This window comes from Anarhichas minor, unplaced genomic scaffold, assembly GCF_050575085.1.
Source record: "Anarhichas minor isolate MPS153535 unplaced genomic scaffold, ASM5057508v1 ptg000057l, whole genome shotgun sequence".
Taxonomy (NCBI): Eukaryota; Metazoa; Chordata; class Actinopteri; order Perciformes; family Anarhichadidae; genus Anarhichas; species Anarhichas minor.
Genome location: NW_027466503.1, coordinates 246,017 through 263,000, shown reverse-complemented (window position 1 = coordinate 263,000; position 16,984 = coordinate 246,017). Strand labels below are relative to the sequence as shown.

Sequence of the window (16,984 nt, the reverse complement as noted above, 5' to 3'; positions counted from 1 at the left end):
TGGAGGTCAGGTCTAAATGTGAAGATGATAACAAAAGTTCAGGTTTCAATGTAAAGATGATAACAGGAGGTCAGGTTTAAATGTATAGATGACAAAAGGAGGTCAGGTTTGAACGTGACGATGATAACAAGAGGTCAGGTGTAAATGTAAAGATGATAACAGGAGGTCAGGTGTGAATGTAAAGATGATAACAGGAGTTCAGGTTTAAATGTATAGATGACAACAGGAGGTCAGGTTTAAATATAAAGATGACAACAGGAGGTCAGGTTTGAACGTGATGATGATAACAAGAGGTCAGGTTTAAATGTAAAGATGATAACAGGAGGTCAGGTTTAAATGTATAGATGACAACAGGAGGTCAGGTTTGAACGTGACGATGATAACAAGAGGTCAGGTGTAAATGTAAAGATGATAACAGGAGGTCAGGTGTGAATGTAAAGATGATAACAGGAGTTCAGGTTTAAATGTATAGATGACAACAGGAGGTCAGGTTTAAATATAAAGATGACAACAGGAGGTCAGGTTTGAACGTGACGATGATAACAAGAGGTCAGGTTTAAATGTAAAGATGATAACAGGAGGTCAGGTTTAAATGTAAAGATGACAACAGGAGGTCAGGTTTGAACGTGACGATGATAACAAGAGGTCAGGTTTAAATGTAAAGATGATAACAGGAGGTCAGGTGTGAACGTAAAGATGATAACAGGAGTTCAGGTTTAAATGTAAAGATGATAACAGGAGGTCAGGTTTAAATGTAAAGATGATAACAAGAGGTCAGGTTTGAATGTAAAGATGATAACAGGAGGTCAGGTTTAAATGTGGAGATGATGACAGGAGGTCAGGTCTAAATGTGAAGATGATAACAATAGTTCAGGTTTTAATGTAAAGATGATAACAGGTCAGGTCTTAATGTGAAGATGATAACAAAAGTTCAGGTTTCAATGTAAAGATGATAACAGGAGGTCAGGTTTAAATGTATAGATGATAACAAGAGGTCAGGTTTAAATGTAAAGATGATAACAGGAGGTCAGGTTTAAATGTAAAGATGATAACAGGAGGTCTAAATGTGAAGATGATAACAAAAGTTCAGGTTTAAATGTAAAGATGATAACAGGAGGTCAGGTTTAAATGTGGAGATGATGACTGGAGGTCAGGTCTAAATGTGAAGATGATAACAAAAGTTCAGGTTTCAATGTAAAGATGATAACAGGAGGTCAGGTTTAAATGTATAGATGACAAAAGGAGGTCAGGTTTGAACGTGACGATGATAACAAGAGGTCAGGTGTAAATGTAAAGATGATAACAGGAGGTCAGGTGTGAATGTAAAGATGATAACAGGAGTTCAGGTTTAAATGTATAGATGACAACAGGAGGTCAGGTTTAAATATAAAGATGACAACAGGAGGTCAGGTTTGAACGTGATGATGATAACAAGAGGTCAGGTTTAAATGTAAAGATGATAACAGGAGGTCAGGTTTAAATGTATAGATGACAACAGGAGGTCAGGTTTGAACGTGACGATGATAACAAGAGGTCAGGTGTGAATGTAAAGATGATAACAGGATTTCAGGTTTAAATGTATAGATGACAACAGGAGGTCAGGTTTAAATATAAAGATGACAACAGGAGGTCAGGTTTGAACGTGACGATGATAACAAGAGGTCAGGTTTAAATGTAAAGATGATAACAAGAGGTCAGGTTTAAATGTAAAGATGATAATAAGAGGTCAGGTTTGAACGTGACGATGATAACAAGAGGTCAGGTTTAAATGTAAAGATGATAACAAGAGGTCAGGTTTAAATGTGAAGATGATAACAGGAGGTCAGGTGTGAATGTAAAGATGATAACAGAAGGTCAGGTCTAAATGTGAAGATGATAACAATAGTTCAGGTTTAAATGTAAAGATGATAACAGAAGGTCAGCTCTAAATGTGAAGATGATAACAATAGTTCAGGTTTAAATGTAAAGATGATAACAGGTCAGGTTTAAATGTAAAGATGATAACAATAGTTCAGGTTTAAATGTAAAGATGATAACAGGAGGTCTAAATGTGAAGATGATAACAAAAGTTCAGGTTTAAATGTAAAGATGATAACAGGAGGTCAGGTTTAAATGTGGAGATGATGACTGGAGGTCAGGTCTAAATGTGAAGATGATAACAAAAGTTCAGGTTTCAATGTAAAGATGATAACAGGAGGTCAGGTTTAAATGTATAGATGACAAAAGGAGGTCAGGTTTGAACGTGACGATGATAACAAGAGGTCAGGTGTAAATGTAAAGATGATAACAGGAGGTCAGGTGTGAATGTAAAGATGATAACAGGAGTTCAGGTTTAAATGTATAGATGACAACAGGAGGTCAGGTTTAAATATAAAGATGACAACAGGAGGTCAGGTTTGAACGTGATGATGATAACAAGAGGTCAGGTTTAAATGTAAAGATGATAACAGGAGGTCAGGTTTAAATGTATAGATGACAACAGGAGGTCAGGTTTGAACGTGACGATGATAACAAGAGGTCAGGTGTAAATGTAAAGATGATAACAGGAGGTCAGGTGTGAATGTAAAGATGATAACAGGAGTTCAGGTTTAAATGTATAGATGACAACAGGAGGTCAGGTTTAAATATAAAGATGACAACAGGAGGTCAGGTTTGAACGTGACGATGATAACAAGAGGTCAGGTTTAAATGTAAAGATGATAACAGGAGGTCAGGTTTAAATGTAAAGATGACAACAGGAGGTCAGGTTTGAACGTGACGATGATAACAAGAGGTCAGGTTTAAATGTAAAGATGATAACAGGAGGTCAGGTGTGAACGTAAAGATGATAACAGGAGTTCAGGTTTAAATGTAAAGATGATAACAGGAGGTCAGGTTTAAATGTAAAGATGATAACAAGAGGTCAGGTTTGAATGTAAAGATGATAACAGGAGGTCAGGTTTAAATGTGGAGATGATGACAGGAGGTCAGGTCTAAATGTGAAGATGATAACAATAGTTCAGGTTTTAATGTAAAGATGATAACAGGTCAGGTCTTAATGTGAAGATGATAACAAAAGTTCAGGTTTCAATGTAAAGATGATAACAGGAGGTCAGGTTTAAATGTATAGATGATAACAAGAGGTCAGGTTTAAATGTAAAGATGATAACAGGAGGTCAGGTTTAAATGTAAAGATGACAACAGGAGGTCAGGTTTGAACGTGACGATGATAACAAGAGGTCAGGTTTAAATGTAAAGATGATAACAGGAGGTCAGGTGTGAACGTAAAGATGATAACAGGAGTTCAGGTTTAAATGTATAGATGACAACAGGAGGTCAGGTTTAAATATAAAGATGACAACAGGAGGTCAGGTTTGAACGTGACGATGATAACAAGAGGTCAGGTTTAAATGTAAAGATGATAACAAGAGGTCAGGTTTAAATATGGAGATGATGACAGGAGGTCAGGTCTAAATGTGAAGATGATAACAATAGTTCAGGTTTCAATGTAAAGATGATAACAGATCAGGTCTAAATGTGAAGATGATAACAAAAGTTCAGGTTTCAATGTAAAGATGATAACAGGAGGTCAGGTTTAAATGTATAGATGATAACAAGAGGTCAGGTGTGAATGTAAAGATGATAACAGGATTTCAGGTTTAAATGTATAGATGACAACAGGAGGTCAGGTTTAAATATAAAGATGACAACAGGAGGTCAGGTTTGAACGTGACGATGATAACAAGAGGTCAGGTTTAAATGTAAAGATGATAACAAGAGGTCAGGTTTAAATATAAAGATGATAATAAGAGGTCAGGTTTGAACGTGACGATGATAACAAGAGGTCAGGTTTCAATGTAAAAATGATAACAGGAGGTCAGGTTTAAATGTATAGATGATAACAAGAGGTCAGGTGTGAATGTAAAGATGATAACAGGATTTCAGGTTTAAATGTATAGATGACAACAGGAGGTCAGGTTTAAATATAAAGATGACAACAGGAGGTCAGGTTTGAACGTGACGATGATAACAAGAGGTCAGGTTTAAATGTAAAGATGATAACAAGAGGTCAGGTTTAAATGTAAAGATGATAATAAGAGGTCAGGTTTGAACGTGACGATGATAACAAGAGGTCAGGTTTAAATGTAAAGATGATAACAAGAGGTCAGGTTTAAATGTGAAGATGATAACAGGAGGTCAGGTGTGAATGTAAAGATGATAACAGAAGGTCAGGTCTAAATGTGAAGATGATAACAATAGTTCAGGTTTAAATGTAAAGATGATAACAGAAGGTCAGCTCTAAATGTGAAGATGATAACAATAGTTCAGGTTTAAATGTAAAGATGATAACAGGTCAGGTTTAAATGTAAAGATGATAACAATAGTTCAGGTTTAAATGTAAAGATGATAACAGGAGGTCTAAATGTGAAGATGATAACAAAAGTTCAGGTTTAAATGTAAAGATGATAACAGGAGGTCAGGTTTAAATGTGGAGATGATGACAGGAGGTCAGGTCTAAATGTGAAGATGATAACAAAAGTTCAGGTTTCAATGTAAAGATGATAACAGGAGGTCAGGTTTAAATGTATAGATGACAACAGGAGGTCAGGTTTGAACGTGACGATGATAACAAGAGGTCAGGTGTAAATGTAAAGATGATAACAGGAGGTCAGGTGTGAATGTAAAGATGATAACAGGAGTTCAGGTTTAAATGTATAGATGACAACAGGAGGTCAGGTTTAAATATAAAGATGACAACAGGAGGTCAGGTTTGAACGTGATGATGATAACAAGAGGTCAGGTTTAAATGTAAAGATGATAACAGGAGGTCAGGTTTAAATGTATAGATGACAACAGGAGGTCAGGTTTGAACGTGACGATGATAACAAGAGGTCAGGTGTAAATGTAAAGATGATAACAGGAGGTCAGGTGTGAATGTAAAGATGATAACAGGAGTTCAGGTTTAAATGTATAGATGACAACAGGAGGTCAGGTTTAAATATAAAGATGACAACAGGAGGTCAGGTTTGAACGTGACGATGATAACAAGAGGTCAGGTTTAAATGTAAAGATGATAACAAGAGGTCAGGTTTGAACGTGACGATGATAACAAGAGGTCAGGTTTAAATGTAAAGATGATAACAAGAGGTCAGGTTTAAATGTAAAGATGATAACAAGAGGTCAGGTTTAAATGTGAAGATGATAACAAAAGGTCAGTTTTGACTGTAGAGATGAGAACAGGAGGTCAGGTTTAAATGTGAAGATGATAATCGAGGTCAGGTTTACATGTGAAGATGATAACAATAGGTCAGTTTTGACTGTAGAGATGAGAACAGGAGGTCAGGTTTAACTGTGAAGATGATAACAATAGTTCAGGTCTAAATGTGAAGATGATAACAGAAGGTCAGGTCTAAATGTGAAGATGATAACAGGTCAGGTTTAAATGTATAGATGATAACAAGAGGTCAGGTTTAAATGTAAAGATGATAACAGGTCAGGTTTAAATGTATAGATGATAACAAGAGGTCAGGTTTAAATGTAAAGATGACAACAGGAGGTCAGGTGTGAATGTAAAGATGATAACAATAGTTCAGGTTTAAATGTAAAGATGATAACAGAAGGTCAGGTTTAAATGTAAAGATGATAACAATAGTTCAGGTTTAAATGTAAAGATGATAACAATAGTTCAGGTTTAAATGTAAAGATGATAACAGGAGGTCTAAATGTGAAGATGATAACAAAAGTTCAGGGTTAAATGTAAAGATGATAACAGGAGGTCAGGTTTAAATGTGGAGATGATGACAGGAGGTCAGGTCTAAATGTGAAGATGATAACAAAAGTTCAGGTTTCAATGTAAAGATGATAACAGGAGGTCAGGTTTAAATGTATAGATGATAACAAGAGGTCAGGTTTAAATGTAAAGATGACAACAGGAGGTCAGGTTTGAACATGACGATGATAACAAGAGGTCAGGTTTAAATGTAAAGATGATAACAGGAGGTCAGGTGTGAATGTAAAGATGATAATAAGAGGTCAGGTTTGAACGTGACGATGATAACAAGAGGTCAGGTTTAAATGTAAAGATGATAACAAGAGGTCAGGTTTAAATGTAAAGATGATAACAAGAGGTCAGGTTTAAATGTAAAGATGACAACAGGAGGTCAGGTGTGAATGTAAAGATGATAACAATAGTTCAGGTTTAAATGTAAAGATGATGACAGGAGGTCAGGTCTAAATGTGAAGATGATAACAAAAGTTCAGGTTTCAATGTAAAGATGATAACAGGAGGTCAGGTGTGAATGTAAAGATGATAACAAGAGGTCAGGTTTAAATATAAAGATGATAACAAGAGGTCAGGTTTAAATATAAAGATGACAACAGGAGGTCAGGTTTGAACGTGAAGATGATAACAAAAGTTCAGGTTTGAATGTAAAGATGATAACAGGAGGTCAGGTCTAAATGTGAAGATGATAACCCGGCTCCTAGGCCATGACAAATACGGCAGAGACACAACAAATGATGTTAACGTAAAATGTTTATTTGACTAAATAAAGAAATAGTTAAGTTTATGAAGTGTGTCAATCAATAACATCAGTAGTGTCAACGTGAATGCGTGTGGGATGAAGTGTGGGTGTTGTCAGCGAAACCAAAGGAAACCAAAACCAAAATAACTGGCAGCAACTGGCTGGGATCACTCCAAGTACGCCGGAGAGTAAACCCGCCGTAAGCAACGCTAGAGCAGGGTTTTTATGCCCTCCCTGTTCCCGGACCAGGTGCTCTGCATCAGGTAATCTGCTCTCTAGGGACAGAGGGACAAAAGCATACTTGCAGTGATTAGAGACAGGGGCCGTCACACCCCCCCCCTTAAAGTCGGTGTCCCAAGGGATCACCGGCATACTGCTAATCAATGCAACGGTGCACGTGACAACGCATCAGCAATAACATTGTCTTTTCCTTTAATATGTTTGATGTCAAGGTTGTAAACCTGAAGGAACAACGACCATCGTGTCAGCCTCTGGTTTGGGCATCTGATGGAATGCAAAAACGTCAACGGATTGTGATCTGTATACACCAAAATCCGCTCTCCTGTTCCTACATACACATTAAAATGTTGCAGTGCCCAAATGAGCGACAAAGCCTCCTTCTCAATAACAGAGTAATTTCCTTGGTACTTGTTAAACTTCTTCGAGAAAAAACTGACTGGCCTCACCAATCCCTGGTCGTCATCCTGAAGCAAGACGGCACCTGCTCCCACCTGGCTGGCATCTACTTGGAGCATAAACGCTCTATCAAAGCAAGGAGCAGCTAGCACGGGAGAAGAGCACAACAGAGATTTAACATTATCAAAAGCCCCCTGACATTCAGACGACCAGACAAACTTCACCTTGGCCTTGAGTAGTTCAGTGAGAGGAAACACAATAGTCGAAAAGTTTTTACAAAAACTCCTATAGTACCCCACTAAACCCAAAAACCTTTGCAACTCCTTCTTTGTCATGGGTTGTGGATATCCGGCCATTGCCATGACCTTGGCCTGAACTGGGGCTACACGGCCCTGTCCTACCACACGACCGAGGTATGTCACTGTAGCCTTGCCAAAGTCACATTTGGCCAAATTAATGGTGAGCCGTGCTTCTGCCAAATGATCAAACAGTGCGCGAATGCGCTGAAGATGCGAATGCCAAGTATCACTGTAAATGACCAAATCATCCAGATAAACCGCACAACCTTTCAATCCGGAAACTACGCGATTCATCAACCGCTGAAATGTCGCGGGGGCATTCTTCAACCCAAAAGGCATCACTTTATAGGAATAAAGACCCGACGGTGTGATAAATGCAGCAATTTCCTGCGCACGCTTTGACAAAGGAACTTGCCAATACCCTTTAAGCAAATCAAATTTGCTAACAAACTTTGCAGACCCCACCTGATCTATACAGTCATCCATACGTGGCAAAGGAAAAGAATCAGATTTTGTCACAGAATTCACTTTCCTCATGTCAGTACAGAATCTAGGTGTTCCATCCTGCTTGGGCACCAAAATACATGGAGACGCCCAACTAGATAACGTAGGTACAGCGATGTTATTTTGGAGCATGTACTCCACCTCAGCGTCCAAATACTCACGTTTAACTGGCGGCATACGGTAGAAGTGCTGCTTAATTGGCTGAGCATCTCCAACATCAATATCATGCTCCGCCCACTCAGTTTGTGAAGGAATATCGCCAAACAAACACGGATATTTGTGTACCAACTCAGACATTTCTTCACATTTTGCCTCCGGCAGATGAGTCAGCAACTTGTCTAAATTAACAAGTGATTCTGAATTTTTCAAACGCCCATACAGGAGACTATCATCAGGCTCTGGCACCCCATCTCCCTCATGCACCAAAAGCTCTGAAGCTACCGCAAGAGCCGGATGAACCCCATCTTTCACCTCCTGACCCAAGTCAGTGTCCACTACACGCCTGAAGTACGGTTTCAGGAGATTTATGTGGCAGAGACGCTTGACCTTCCTACGTTCTGGCGTTGCAATGACATAATTCAACTCAGACGTTTTCTCCATGACTGTGTATGGACCTGTGTACTTAGCCTGAAATGGCGAACCAACCATAGGCATAAGTGCTAGAACCTGGTCTCCCGGACTGAACTCATGTCGCTCTGTACGTCGGTCATACAACTTCTTCATTTTCATTTGCGATACCGACAACCTTTCCTGTGCCATACTTCCAGCTACAAACAAACGATGTCTAAAACCATTCACATAGTCCACTAGTCTCACTGGCAACTTAGTATCCACACAGCCATCACTGAATAATGATCTGCAATCAAGAGCAACTGCTCTCTTGTGCCTATATCCAGGAACTCCTGAGATGGAGCGGCAATGAACGCCTCAACCTCAGACATTTCCACTATTTACAACGACTACCCATCGAGCAAATCCACGTTTACGCACATAGCCGAACCAGACAGACGCCACAAATGTTCCCCTTGTGCGCAATGAGGAATACTCCTCACCCCGGTTTGGAGTCTCCCCGCTATCTAAAAATCAACCCAGCTAACTAAGCTCATCCCTAGTCTTCATGCAGCTACTGGTGGTGGGTATTTATGCACTGAAGACCGCTGGTTTAGCAGAGCGACTAGCAGGCTAGCAACTCCCCTGAAACCACGGACATGCTCCCAAGCAAGCTTCAACCACGTTCGCCACAGCACTACAGAAAACCAGCTCAACGAACCCAAAGGGCCACGTCGCTACAGTCTACCAGGGAAAACTCCGCACCACTTTGATAGAATTGCGCACCGAGCAATTTGCAGGAGTCATCTGGGCCCGCTGCAGCATAATCATAACCACAAACGTCCTCTTCACCAAGTCCGGATAAGAAAAGACCAAAAAAATAAATATGAACGTAACTTACCCAGTAGATATATCCACCCGTTGTCCTTTCCCTTGAATCAATACTCACATGAGCAGCTACGTTTACCGGCGGCACAAGTAAACAAAGGAGGAAGCAAACAAACTTTTCACAGGCATGCACCCAGAAACGTAGATGAAAACCAACCTTCAGACATATTTTTACCGTTTAGCTGACCCAAACGCTGCAAACAAACAAATACGAAAAACGCACGCTAGGTACAAAATGCCCACAAATACAAAACTACCTCGTCCCAAGTCTTACCTAAATCACAGCACAAACGGGAAAAAAGCCGGACGAGCCCCCAATTTGTCATAACCCGGCTCCTAGGCCATGACAAATACGGCAGAGACACAACAAATGATGTTAACGTAAAATGTTTATTTGACTAAATAAAGAAATAGTTAAGTTTATGAAGTGTGTCAATCAATAACATCAGTAGTGTCAACGTGAATGCGTGTGGGATGAAGTGTGGGTGTTGTCAGCAAAACCAAAGGAAACCAAAACCAAAATAACCGGCAGCAACTGGCTGGGATCACTCCACGTACGCCGGAGAGTAAACCCGCCGTAAGCAACGCTAGAGCAGGGTTTTTATGCCCTCCCTGTTCCCGGACCAGGTGCTCTGCATCAGGTAATCTGCTCTCTAGGGACAGAGGGACAAAAGCATACTTGCAGTGATTAGAGACAGGGGCCGTCACACAATAGTTCAGGTTTCAATGTAAAGATGATAACAGGTCAGGTTTAAATGTATAGATGATAACAAGAGGTCAGGTTTAAATGTAAAGATGATAACAGGAGGTCAGGTTTAAATGTAAAGATGATAGCAGAAGGTCAGGTCTAAATGTGAAGATGATAACAATAGTTCAGGTTTAAATGTAAAGATGATAACAACGTCAGCTCTAAATGTGAAGATGATAACAATAGTTCAGGTTTAAATGTAAAGATGATAACAGAAGGTCAGGTTTAAATGTATAGATGATAACAAGAGGTCAGGTTTAAATGTAAAGATGATAACAGGAGGTCAGGTTTAAATGTAAAGATGACAACAGGAGGTCAGGTGTGAATGTAAAGATGATAACAGGAGTTCAGGTTTAAATGTATAGATGACAACAGGAGGTCAGGTTTAAATGTGAAGATGATAACAATAGTTCAGGTTTCAATGTAAAGATGATAACAGGTCAGGTCTAAATGTGAAGATGATAAGAAAAGTTCAGGTTTCAATGTAAAGATGATAACAGGTCAGGTTTAAATGTATAGATGATAACAAGAGGTCAGGTTTAAATGTAAAGATGATAACAGGAGGTCAGGTTTAAATGTAAAGATGATAGCAGAAGGTCAGGTCTAAATGTGAAGATGATAACAATAGTTCAGGTTTAAATGTAAAGATGATAACAACGTCAGCTCTAAATGTGAAGATGATAACAATAGTTCAGGTTCAAATGTAAAGATGATAACAGGAGGTCAGGTTTAAATGTAAAGATGACAACAGGAGGTCAGGTGTGAATGTAAAGATGATAACAGGAGTTCAGGTTTAAATGTATAGATGACAACAGGAGGTCAGGTTTAAATATAAAGATGACAACAGGAGGTCAGGTTTGAACGTGACGATGATAACAAGAAGTCAGGTTTAAATGTAAAGATGATAACAAGAGGTCAGGTTTAAATGTAAAGATGATAATAAGAGGTCAGGTTTGAACGTGACGATGATAACAAGAGGTCAGGTTTAAATGTAAAGATGATAACCAGAGGTCAGGTTTAAATGTGAAGATGATAACAAGAGTTCAGGTTCTAAATGTAAAGATGATAACAGAAGGTCAGGTCTAAATGTGAAGATGATAACAAAAGTTCAGGTTTGAATGTAAAGATGATAACCAGAGGTCAGGTTTAAATGTGAAGATGATAACAAGAGTTCAGGTTCTAAATGTAAAGATGATAACAGGAGGTCAGGTTTAAAGGTAAAGATGATAACAGGTCAGGTTTAAATGTATAGATGATAACAATAGTTCAGGTTTAAATGTAAAGATGATAACCAGAGGTCAGGTTTAAATGTGAAGATGATAACAAGAGTTCAGGTTCTAAATGTAAAGATGATAACAGAAGGTCAGGTCTAAATGTGAAGATGATAACAAAAGTTCAGGTTTGAATGTAAAGATGATAACCAGAGGTCAGGTTTAAATGTGAAGATGATAACAAGAGTTCAGGTTCTAAATGTAAAGATGATAACAGGAGGTCAGGTTTAAAGGTAAAGATGATAACAGGTCAGGTCTAAATGTGAAGATGATAACAATAGTTCAGGTTTAAATGTAAAGATGATAACAAGGTCAGCTCTAAATGTGAAGATGATAACAATAGTTCAGGTTTAAATGTAAAGATGATAATAGGAGGTCAGGTCTAAATGTGAAGATGATAACAAAAGTTCAGGTTTGAATGTAAAGATGATAACAGGAGGTCAGGTTTAAATGTGGAGATGATGACAGGAGGTCAGGTCTAAATGTGAAGATGATAACAAAAGTTCAGGTTTCAATGTAAAGATGATAACAGGAGGTCAGGTTTAAATGTATAGATGATAACAAGAGGTCAGGTTTAAATGTAAAGATGATAACAGGAGGTCAGGTTTAAATGTAAAGATGACAATAGGAGGTCAGGTTTGAACATGACGATGATAACAAGAGGTCAGGTTTAAATGTAAAGATGATAACAGGAGGTCAGGTGTGAATGTAAAGATGATAACAGGAGTTCAGGTTTAAATGTATAGATGACAACAGGAGGTCAGGTTTAAATATAAAGATGACAACAGGAGGTCAGGTTTGAACGTGACGATGATAACAAGAGGTCAGGTTTAAATGTAAAGATGATAATAAGAGGTCAGGTTTGAACGTGACGATGATAACAAGAGGTCAGGTTTAAATGTAAAGATGATAACAAGAGGTCAGGTTTAAATGTGAAGATGATAACAGGAGGTCAGGTGTGAATGTAAAGATGATAACAAAAGTTCAGGTTTCAATGTAAAGATGATAGCAGGTCAGGTTTAAATGTATAGATGATAACAAGAGGTCAGGTTTAAATGTAAAGATGATAACAGGAGGTCAGGTTTAAATGTGAAGATAATAACAGGAGGTCAGGATTAAATACGATTTTCAGTTTGGACTCAGAAGCTGATCATCAGAGTCTGAGGAATAGCTTGATTCTGCTGCCCTTTTGTAATATTGTCTCCTTAATATATTGCAGTGATTGTTGTGCTAACACTGTCAGATGACCATTAGGTAAAAAGCAAGTGAAGTTTCTTCCGAAATCAGTTTTTTTGGATTGATGTAAAAACAATCTAATCTGCAGAATCAAAGTTGGTGTGTAAACTTGGCCGTTCAGCATCAGCTTCAGGAGTTCCTTCAGCAGGTGTGATGCCACATCGTCACGTGTATGAGCTGCACCATCCCGCCCTTAGCCAGGTACGATATCTGTAGAATACCTGTCTGTCCATTTGTCAGTCTATCTGTGTTTACCTGTCCAACGGTCTGTCTAGTACCAATCTACCTGTCAATGTGTCTGTGTTACTTGTCTGTAGTTTAGATCCATTTTGTAAATCAGATGACAAACAGCAGTTTAATTTTTTTATTTCTTATATAAAAAAATAATTGGAGACTTTATATTCCACACAGGATTCAACGTCACTGAACGACAAACCGTAAAATCATTTTACAAACTGAAGTTTGGATGCATCAGCTGACTGACATCTGAACTGTAAACATGTAAACTAGTGAACAAGTGTTTTCTTTACTTTGTTTCAGGAACATTTCATAATTTAATTTGTGTGTAAAATATTTGGTGATGAATTTAATGTTTTTTCTATTTTGTCTCAACATGAATTCTAAAAACTGACATTTAAATGAATTTGTCGATGTTTAAAGTGAAGTAATACGGAACACGTTCTCATTCCAACTCTTCCCATACTGACCCCTGTTATCACTTTCTAACACACTGCAGTCCAGCACATCAAACTATGACGCTCCAGTACGGTCACAGTAAATATGTGGTTAACGTTGTTAATTCAAACACAACTCTGTAAACTAAATCTAACAAAAACAATTTAACACAAGTACAGAAAACACAACACAAACATCACTAACGCAACTTAAAAATAATTCAACAACACTATGGGACAAGGACACCGGTCTCCTGGTTGAAAGTCCTGTGTTTTGTTTGACCCACTCACCTCTACTCCCACCCTACGTCATCACAGTCTAAGCATTTTGTCTGAGTGTCTTATATTGACACGACTATGTTCACATTGTAGTTACTAGAAAGCCTACTGCATGACATACAGAATCTAAAGGGTGTGACAAAGCGTTAGTTTGATTTGACGCCATGGGAATGAGAACGGGCTGTAATACTTTAATACTGACACTAACAAACTTTCATTCATTCTATCTTTAAACTAACAAAACGTACTTAATACTAACATTAAACGTTCACTGATTATACTTACACTGAAGCATTTTAATAGATCTCATTCAAACTTTATCCATTATTTTACATTTATTTACACTAATAACAACCTAACCCAAACTGTGCCCACTTTAACCTAACCCCTCTAAACTGTAGCACCGACCCACCAGTTGACTATGATTCTCTGACAAACTTTACTCTCTCGGGTCACAATGATGATGTACATTGACATGAAATCTGAAACTTTATGTGTTCCTGTTGAGTGTTTATGATGAATAAAATATTTAATTTCACCAACTTCAGAAGCACATCATGTAATTTCTGCCAAGGGTTATGAGTTGTGTCTATACTTATGAAGGTAATTAAATAATTACATGGAGTCTGAACCGAGACTTTATTAAAGCAACACTCTTTCCTTTCTCACATAGAGGCAACTCAACAAAATAGCTTCCAGTTTTATTCACATTATTTAGTCACAATTATTCACATCATGACATTTCATTCTAATGAAATAGCCACAAGTACCGTCAGCCAACCTCATGTTAACTTGTTAAATTACCATAAAACGAGTAGACTACCCAGCCAAAAAATGTTGAACGCAACTGTCTGCAATTTGACAGACATGTATTTAAAGACTGGAGGGATTATTTTAACACTTTTTTAACTTTATTTTTTGTAGCTCAGTAATCCTTCACTTTATTTTACGGACATGCTGTATTAATTCATGTCCTATTAGTGCACAGGGATGGCTAGCAACTTTAAAATAAGTGTGTACAGTGAATTGCATTTCATTTCACATCCCCTCAGATGTGTTTCCCCAGAAGTTAGAACAACTGGAGGGGTCAAAGGTGTTTTCACACCACTGACAGCTGACCAAATGAAACGTTACCTTGAATAGAATCACAGATTTTGCTGGGTTTGAAAATTGTTGGAAACACTTGGGATGATATAAGTTCACAGCTCAACATAGGTCTAGTCCTCTTTAGACATTTAATACGGAAGTGTTACATATTATACCTCCAAAATATGAGACTGAAACAATAGTGTGAAAACTCTGAAAGATGATGACTTAATATCTGCTTATGATCTGATTAAAATCTTTTTCTAGTCCGTCACATTAACTTATCTGAATATTAAACCCTCTCATACACATGATCATATTTTAAATGTCAATGAAATCAGTGTGAATAAATCAGTGTGTACTGACAAGATACTGGTGAGATATATATACTGGGTGAGAAATAAACTTTAGTCTGTCTGTCTGTCTTCAAATGTCAGTCTGACCGTCTTTCCAATGTCCTTAAGATTCTACTAAGGACTGAGTCCTCATTCAGAGGACTTTCAAGGATACATGTGTGTATCTTCTGCTCTCCTAAAACACTCACGATCCGATGCACACAATGCATTTCATGTCCCCCAGTTTGGAAACAGCAAACACAAATAAAAGTCCATTTATTTTGTTTCAGCAATCTGTTTACAAACTAATTTAAGGGAAGAAATTATTAATCCAGATGCTGAATCTTCAGATCCACATGATCTGATTTCACCCTTGTACCTCACTTTTTTGGCTGTTTATCATTTAATAACTTTAAAAAAAAGATTATAGGATTTAATTAAATAGTTTTCATTTTCAAGGTAATAGCTGATCAATGACTGATAAAGATAGAAAGTGATCAATGAGTCATAAAGGTAATAGCTGATCAAGGAGTGATAAAGGTAGAAAGTGATCAATGAGTGGTAAAGGTAGAAAGTGATCAATGAGTGATAAAGGTAGAAAGTGATCAATGAGTCATAAAGGTAGAAAGTGATCAATGAGTCATAAAGGTAGAAAGTGATCAATGAGTCATACAGGTAGAAAGTGATCAATGAGTCATAAGGTAGAAAGTGATCAATGAGTGATAAAGATAGAAAGTAATCAATGAGTGATAAAGGTAGAAAGTAATCAATGAGTGATAAAGGTAGAAAGTGATCAATGAGTGATAAAGATAGAAAGTGATCAATAAGTGATCAATGAGTGATAAAGGTAGAAAGTGATCAATGAGTCATTAAGGTAGAAAGTGATCAATGAGTGATAAAGATAGAAAGTGATCAATGAGAGACAAAGGTAGAAAGCGATCAATGAGTGATACAGGTAGAAAGTGATCAATGAGTGATAAGGGTAGAAAGTGATCAATGAGTGATAAAGGTAGAAAGTGATCAATGAGTGATGAGGGTAGAAAGTGATCAATGAGTCATACAGGTAGAAAGTGATCAATGAGTCATACAGGTAGAACGTGATCAATGAGTCATACAGGTAGAAAGTGATCAATGAGTCATACAGGTAGAACGTGATCAATGAGTCATAAAGGTAGAAAGTGATCAATGAGTGATAAAGGTAGAAAGTGATCAATGAGTGATAAAGATAGAAAGTGATCAATGAGTCATAAAGGTAGAAAGTGATCAATGAGTCATAAAGGTAGAAAGTGATCAATGAGTGATACAGGTAGAAAGTGATCAATGAGTGATACAGGTAGAAAGTGATCAATGAGTGATAAAGGTAGAAAGTTATCAATGAGTGATAAAGGTAGAAAGTGATCAATCAGTGATAAAGGTAGAAAGTGATCAATCAGTCATACAGGTAGAAAGTGATCAATGAGTGATAAAGATAGAAAGTGATCAATGAGTGATAAAGGTAGAAAGTGATCAATGAGTCATACAGGTAGAACGTGATCAATGAGTCATAAAGGTAGAAAGTGATCAATGAGTGATAAAGGTAGAAAGTGATCAATGAGTGTTAAAGGTAGAAAGTGATCAATGAGTGATAAAGATAGAAAGTGATCAATGAGTGATAAAGATAGAAAGTGATCAATGAGTCATAAAGGTAGAAAGTGATCAATGAGTGATAAAGATAGAAAGTGATCAATGAGTCATAAAGGTAGAAAGTGATCAATGAGTCATACAGGTAGAAAGTGATCAATGAGTGATAAAGATAGAAAGTGATCAATGAGTCATACAGGTAGAAAGTGATCAATGAGTGATAAAGATAGAAAGTGATCAATGAGTGATAAAGGTAGAAAGTGATCAATGAGTCATACAGGTAGAAAGTGATCAATGAGTCATAAAGGTAGAAAGTGATCAATGAGTGATAAAGATAGAAAGTGATCAATGAGTGA

General features: G+C 37.6%; 1 protein-coding gene across 1 annotated transcript in view; it reads left to right on the top strand.

The window, feature by feature from the left end:
* The window catches only part of nyap2a (neuronal tyrosine-phosphorylated phosphoinositide-3-kinase adaptor 2a), an 81,705-nt gene that overhangs the window by 52,273 nt on the left and 12,448 nt on the right, over positions 1 to 16,984 (top strand). Inside the window, exon 6 of the mRNA XM_076076456.1 lies at positions 12,723 to 12,835. Within this exon, the coding sequence (XP_075932571.1) occupies positions 12,723 to 12,835 (113 nt within the window). The remainder of the gene's footprint in view (positions 1 to 12,722; positions 12,836 to 16,984) is intronic.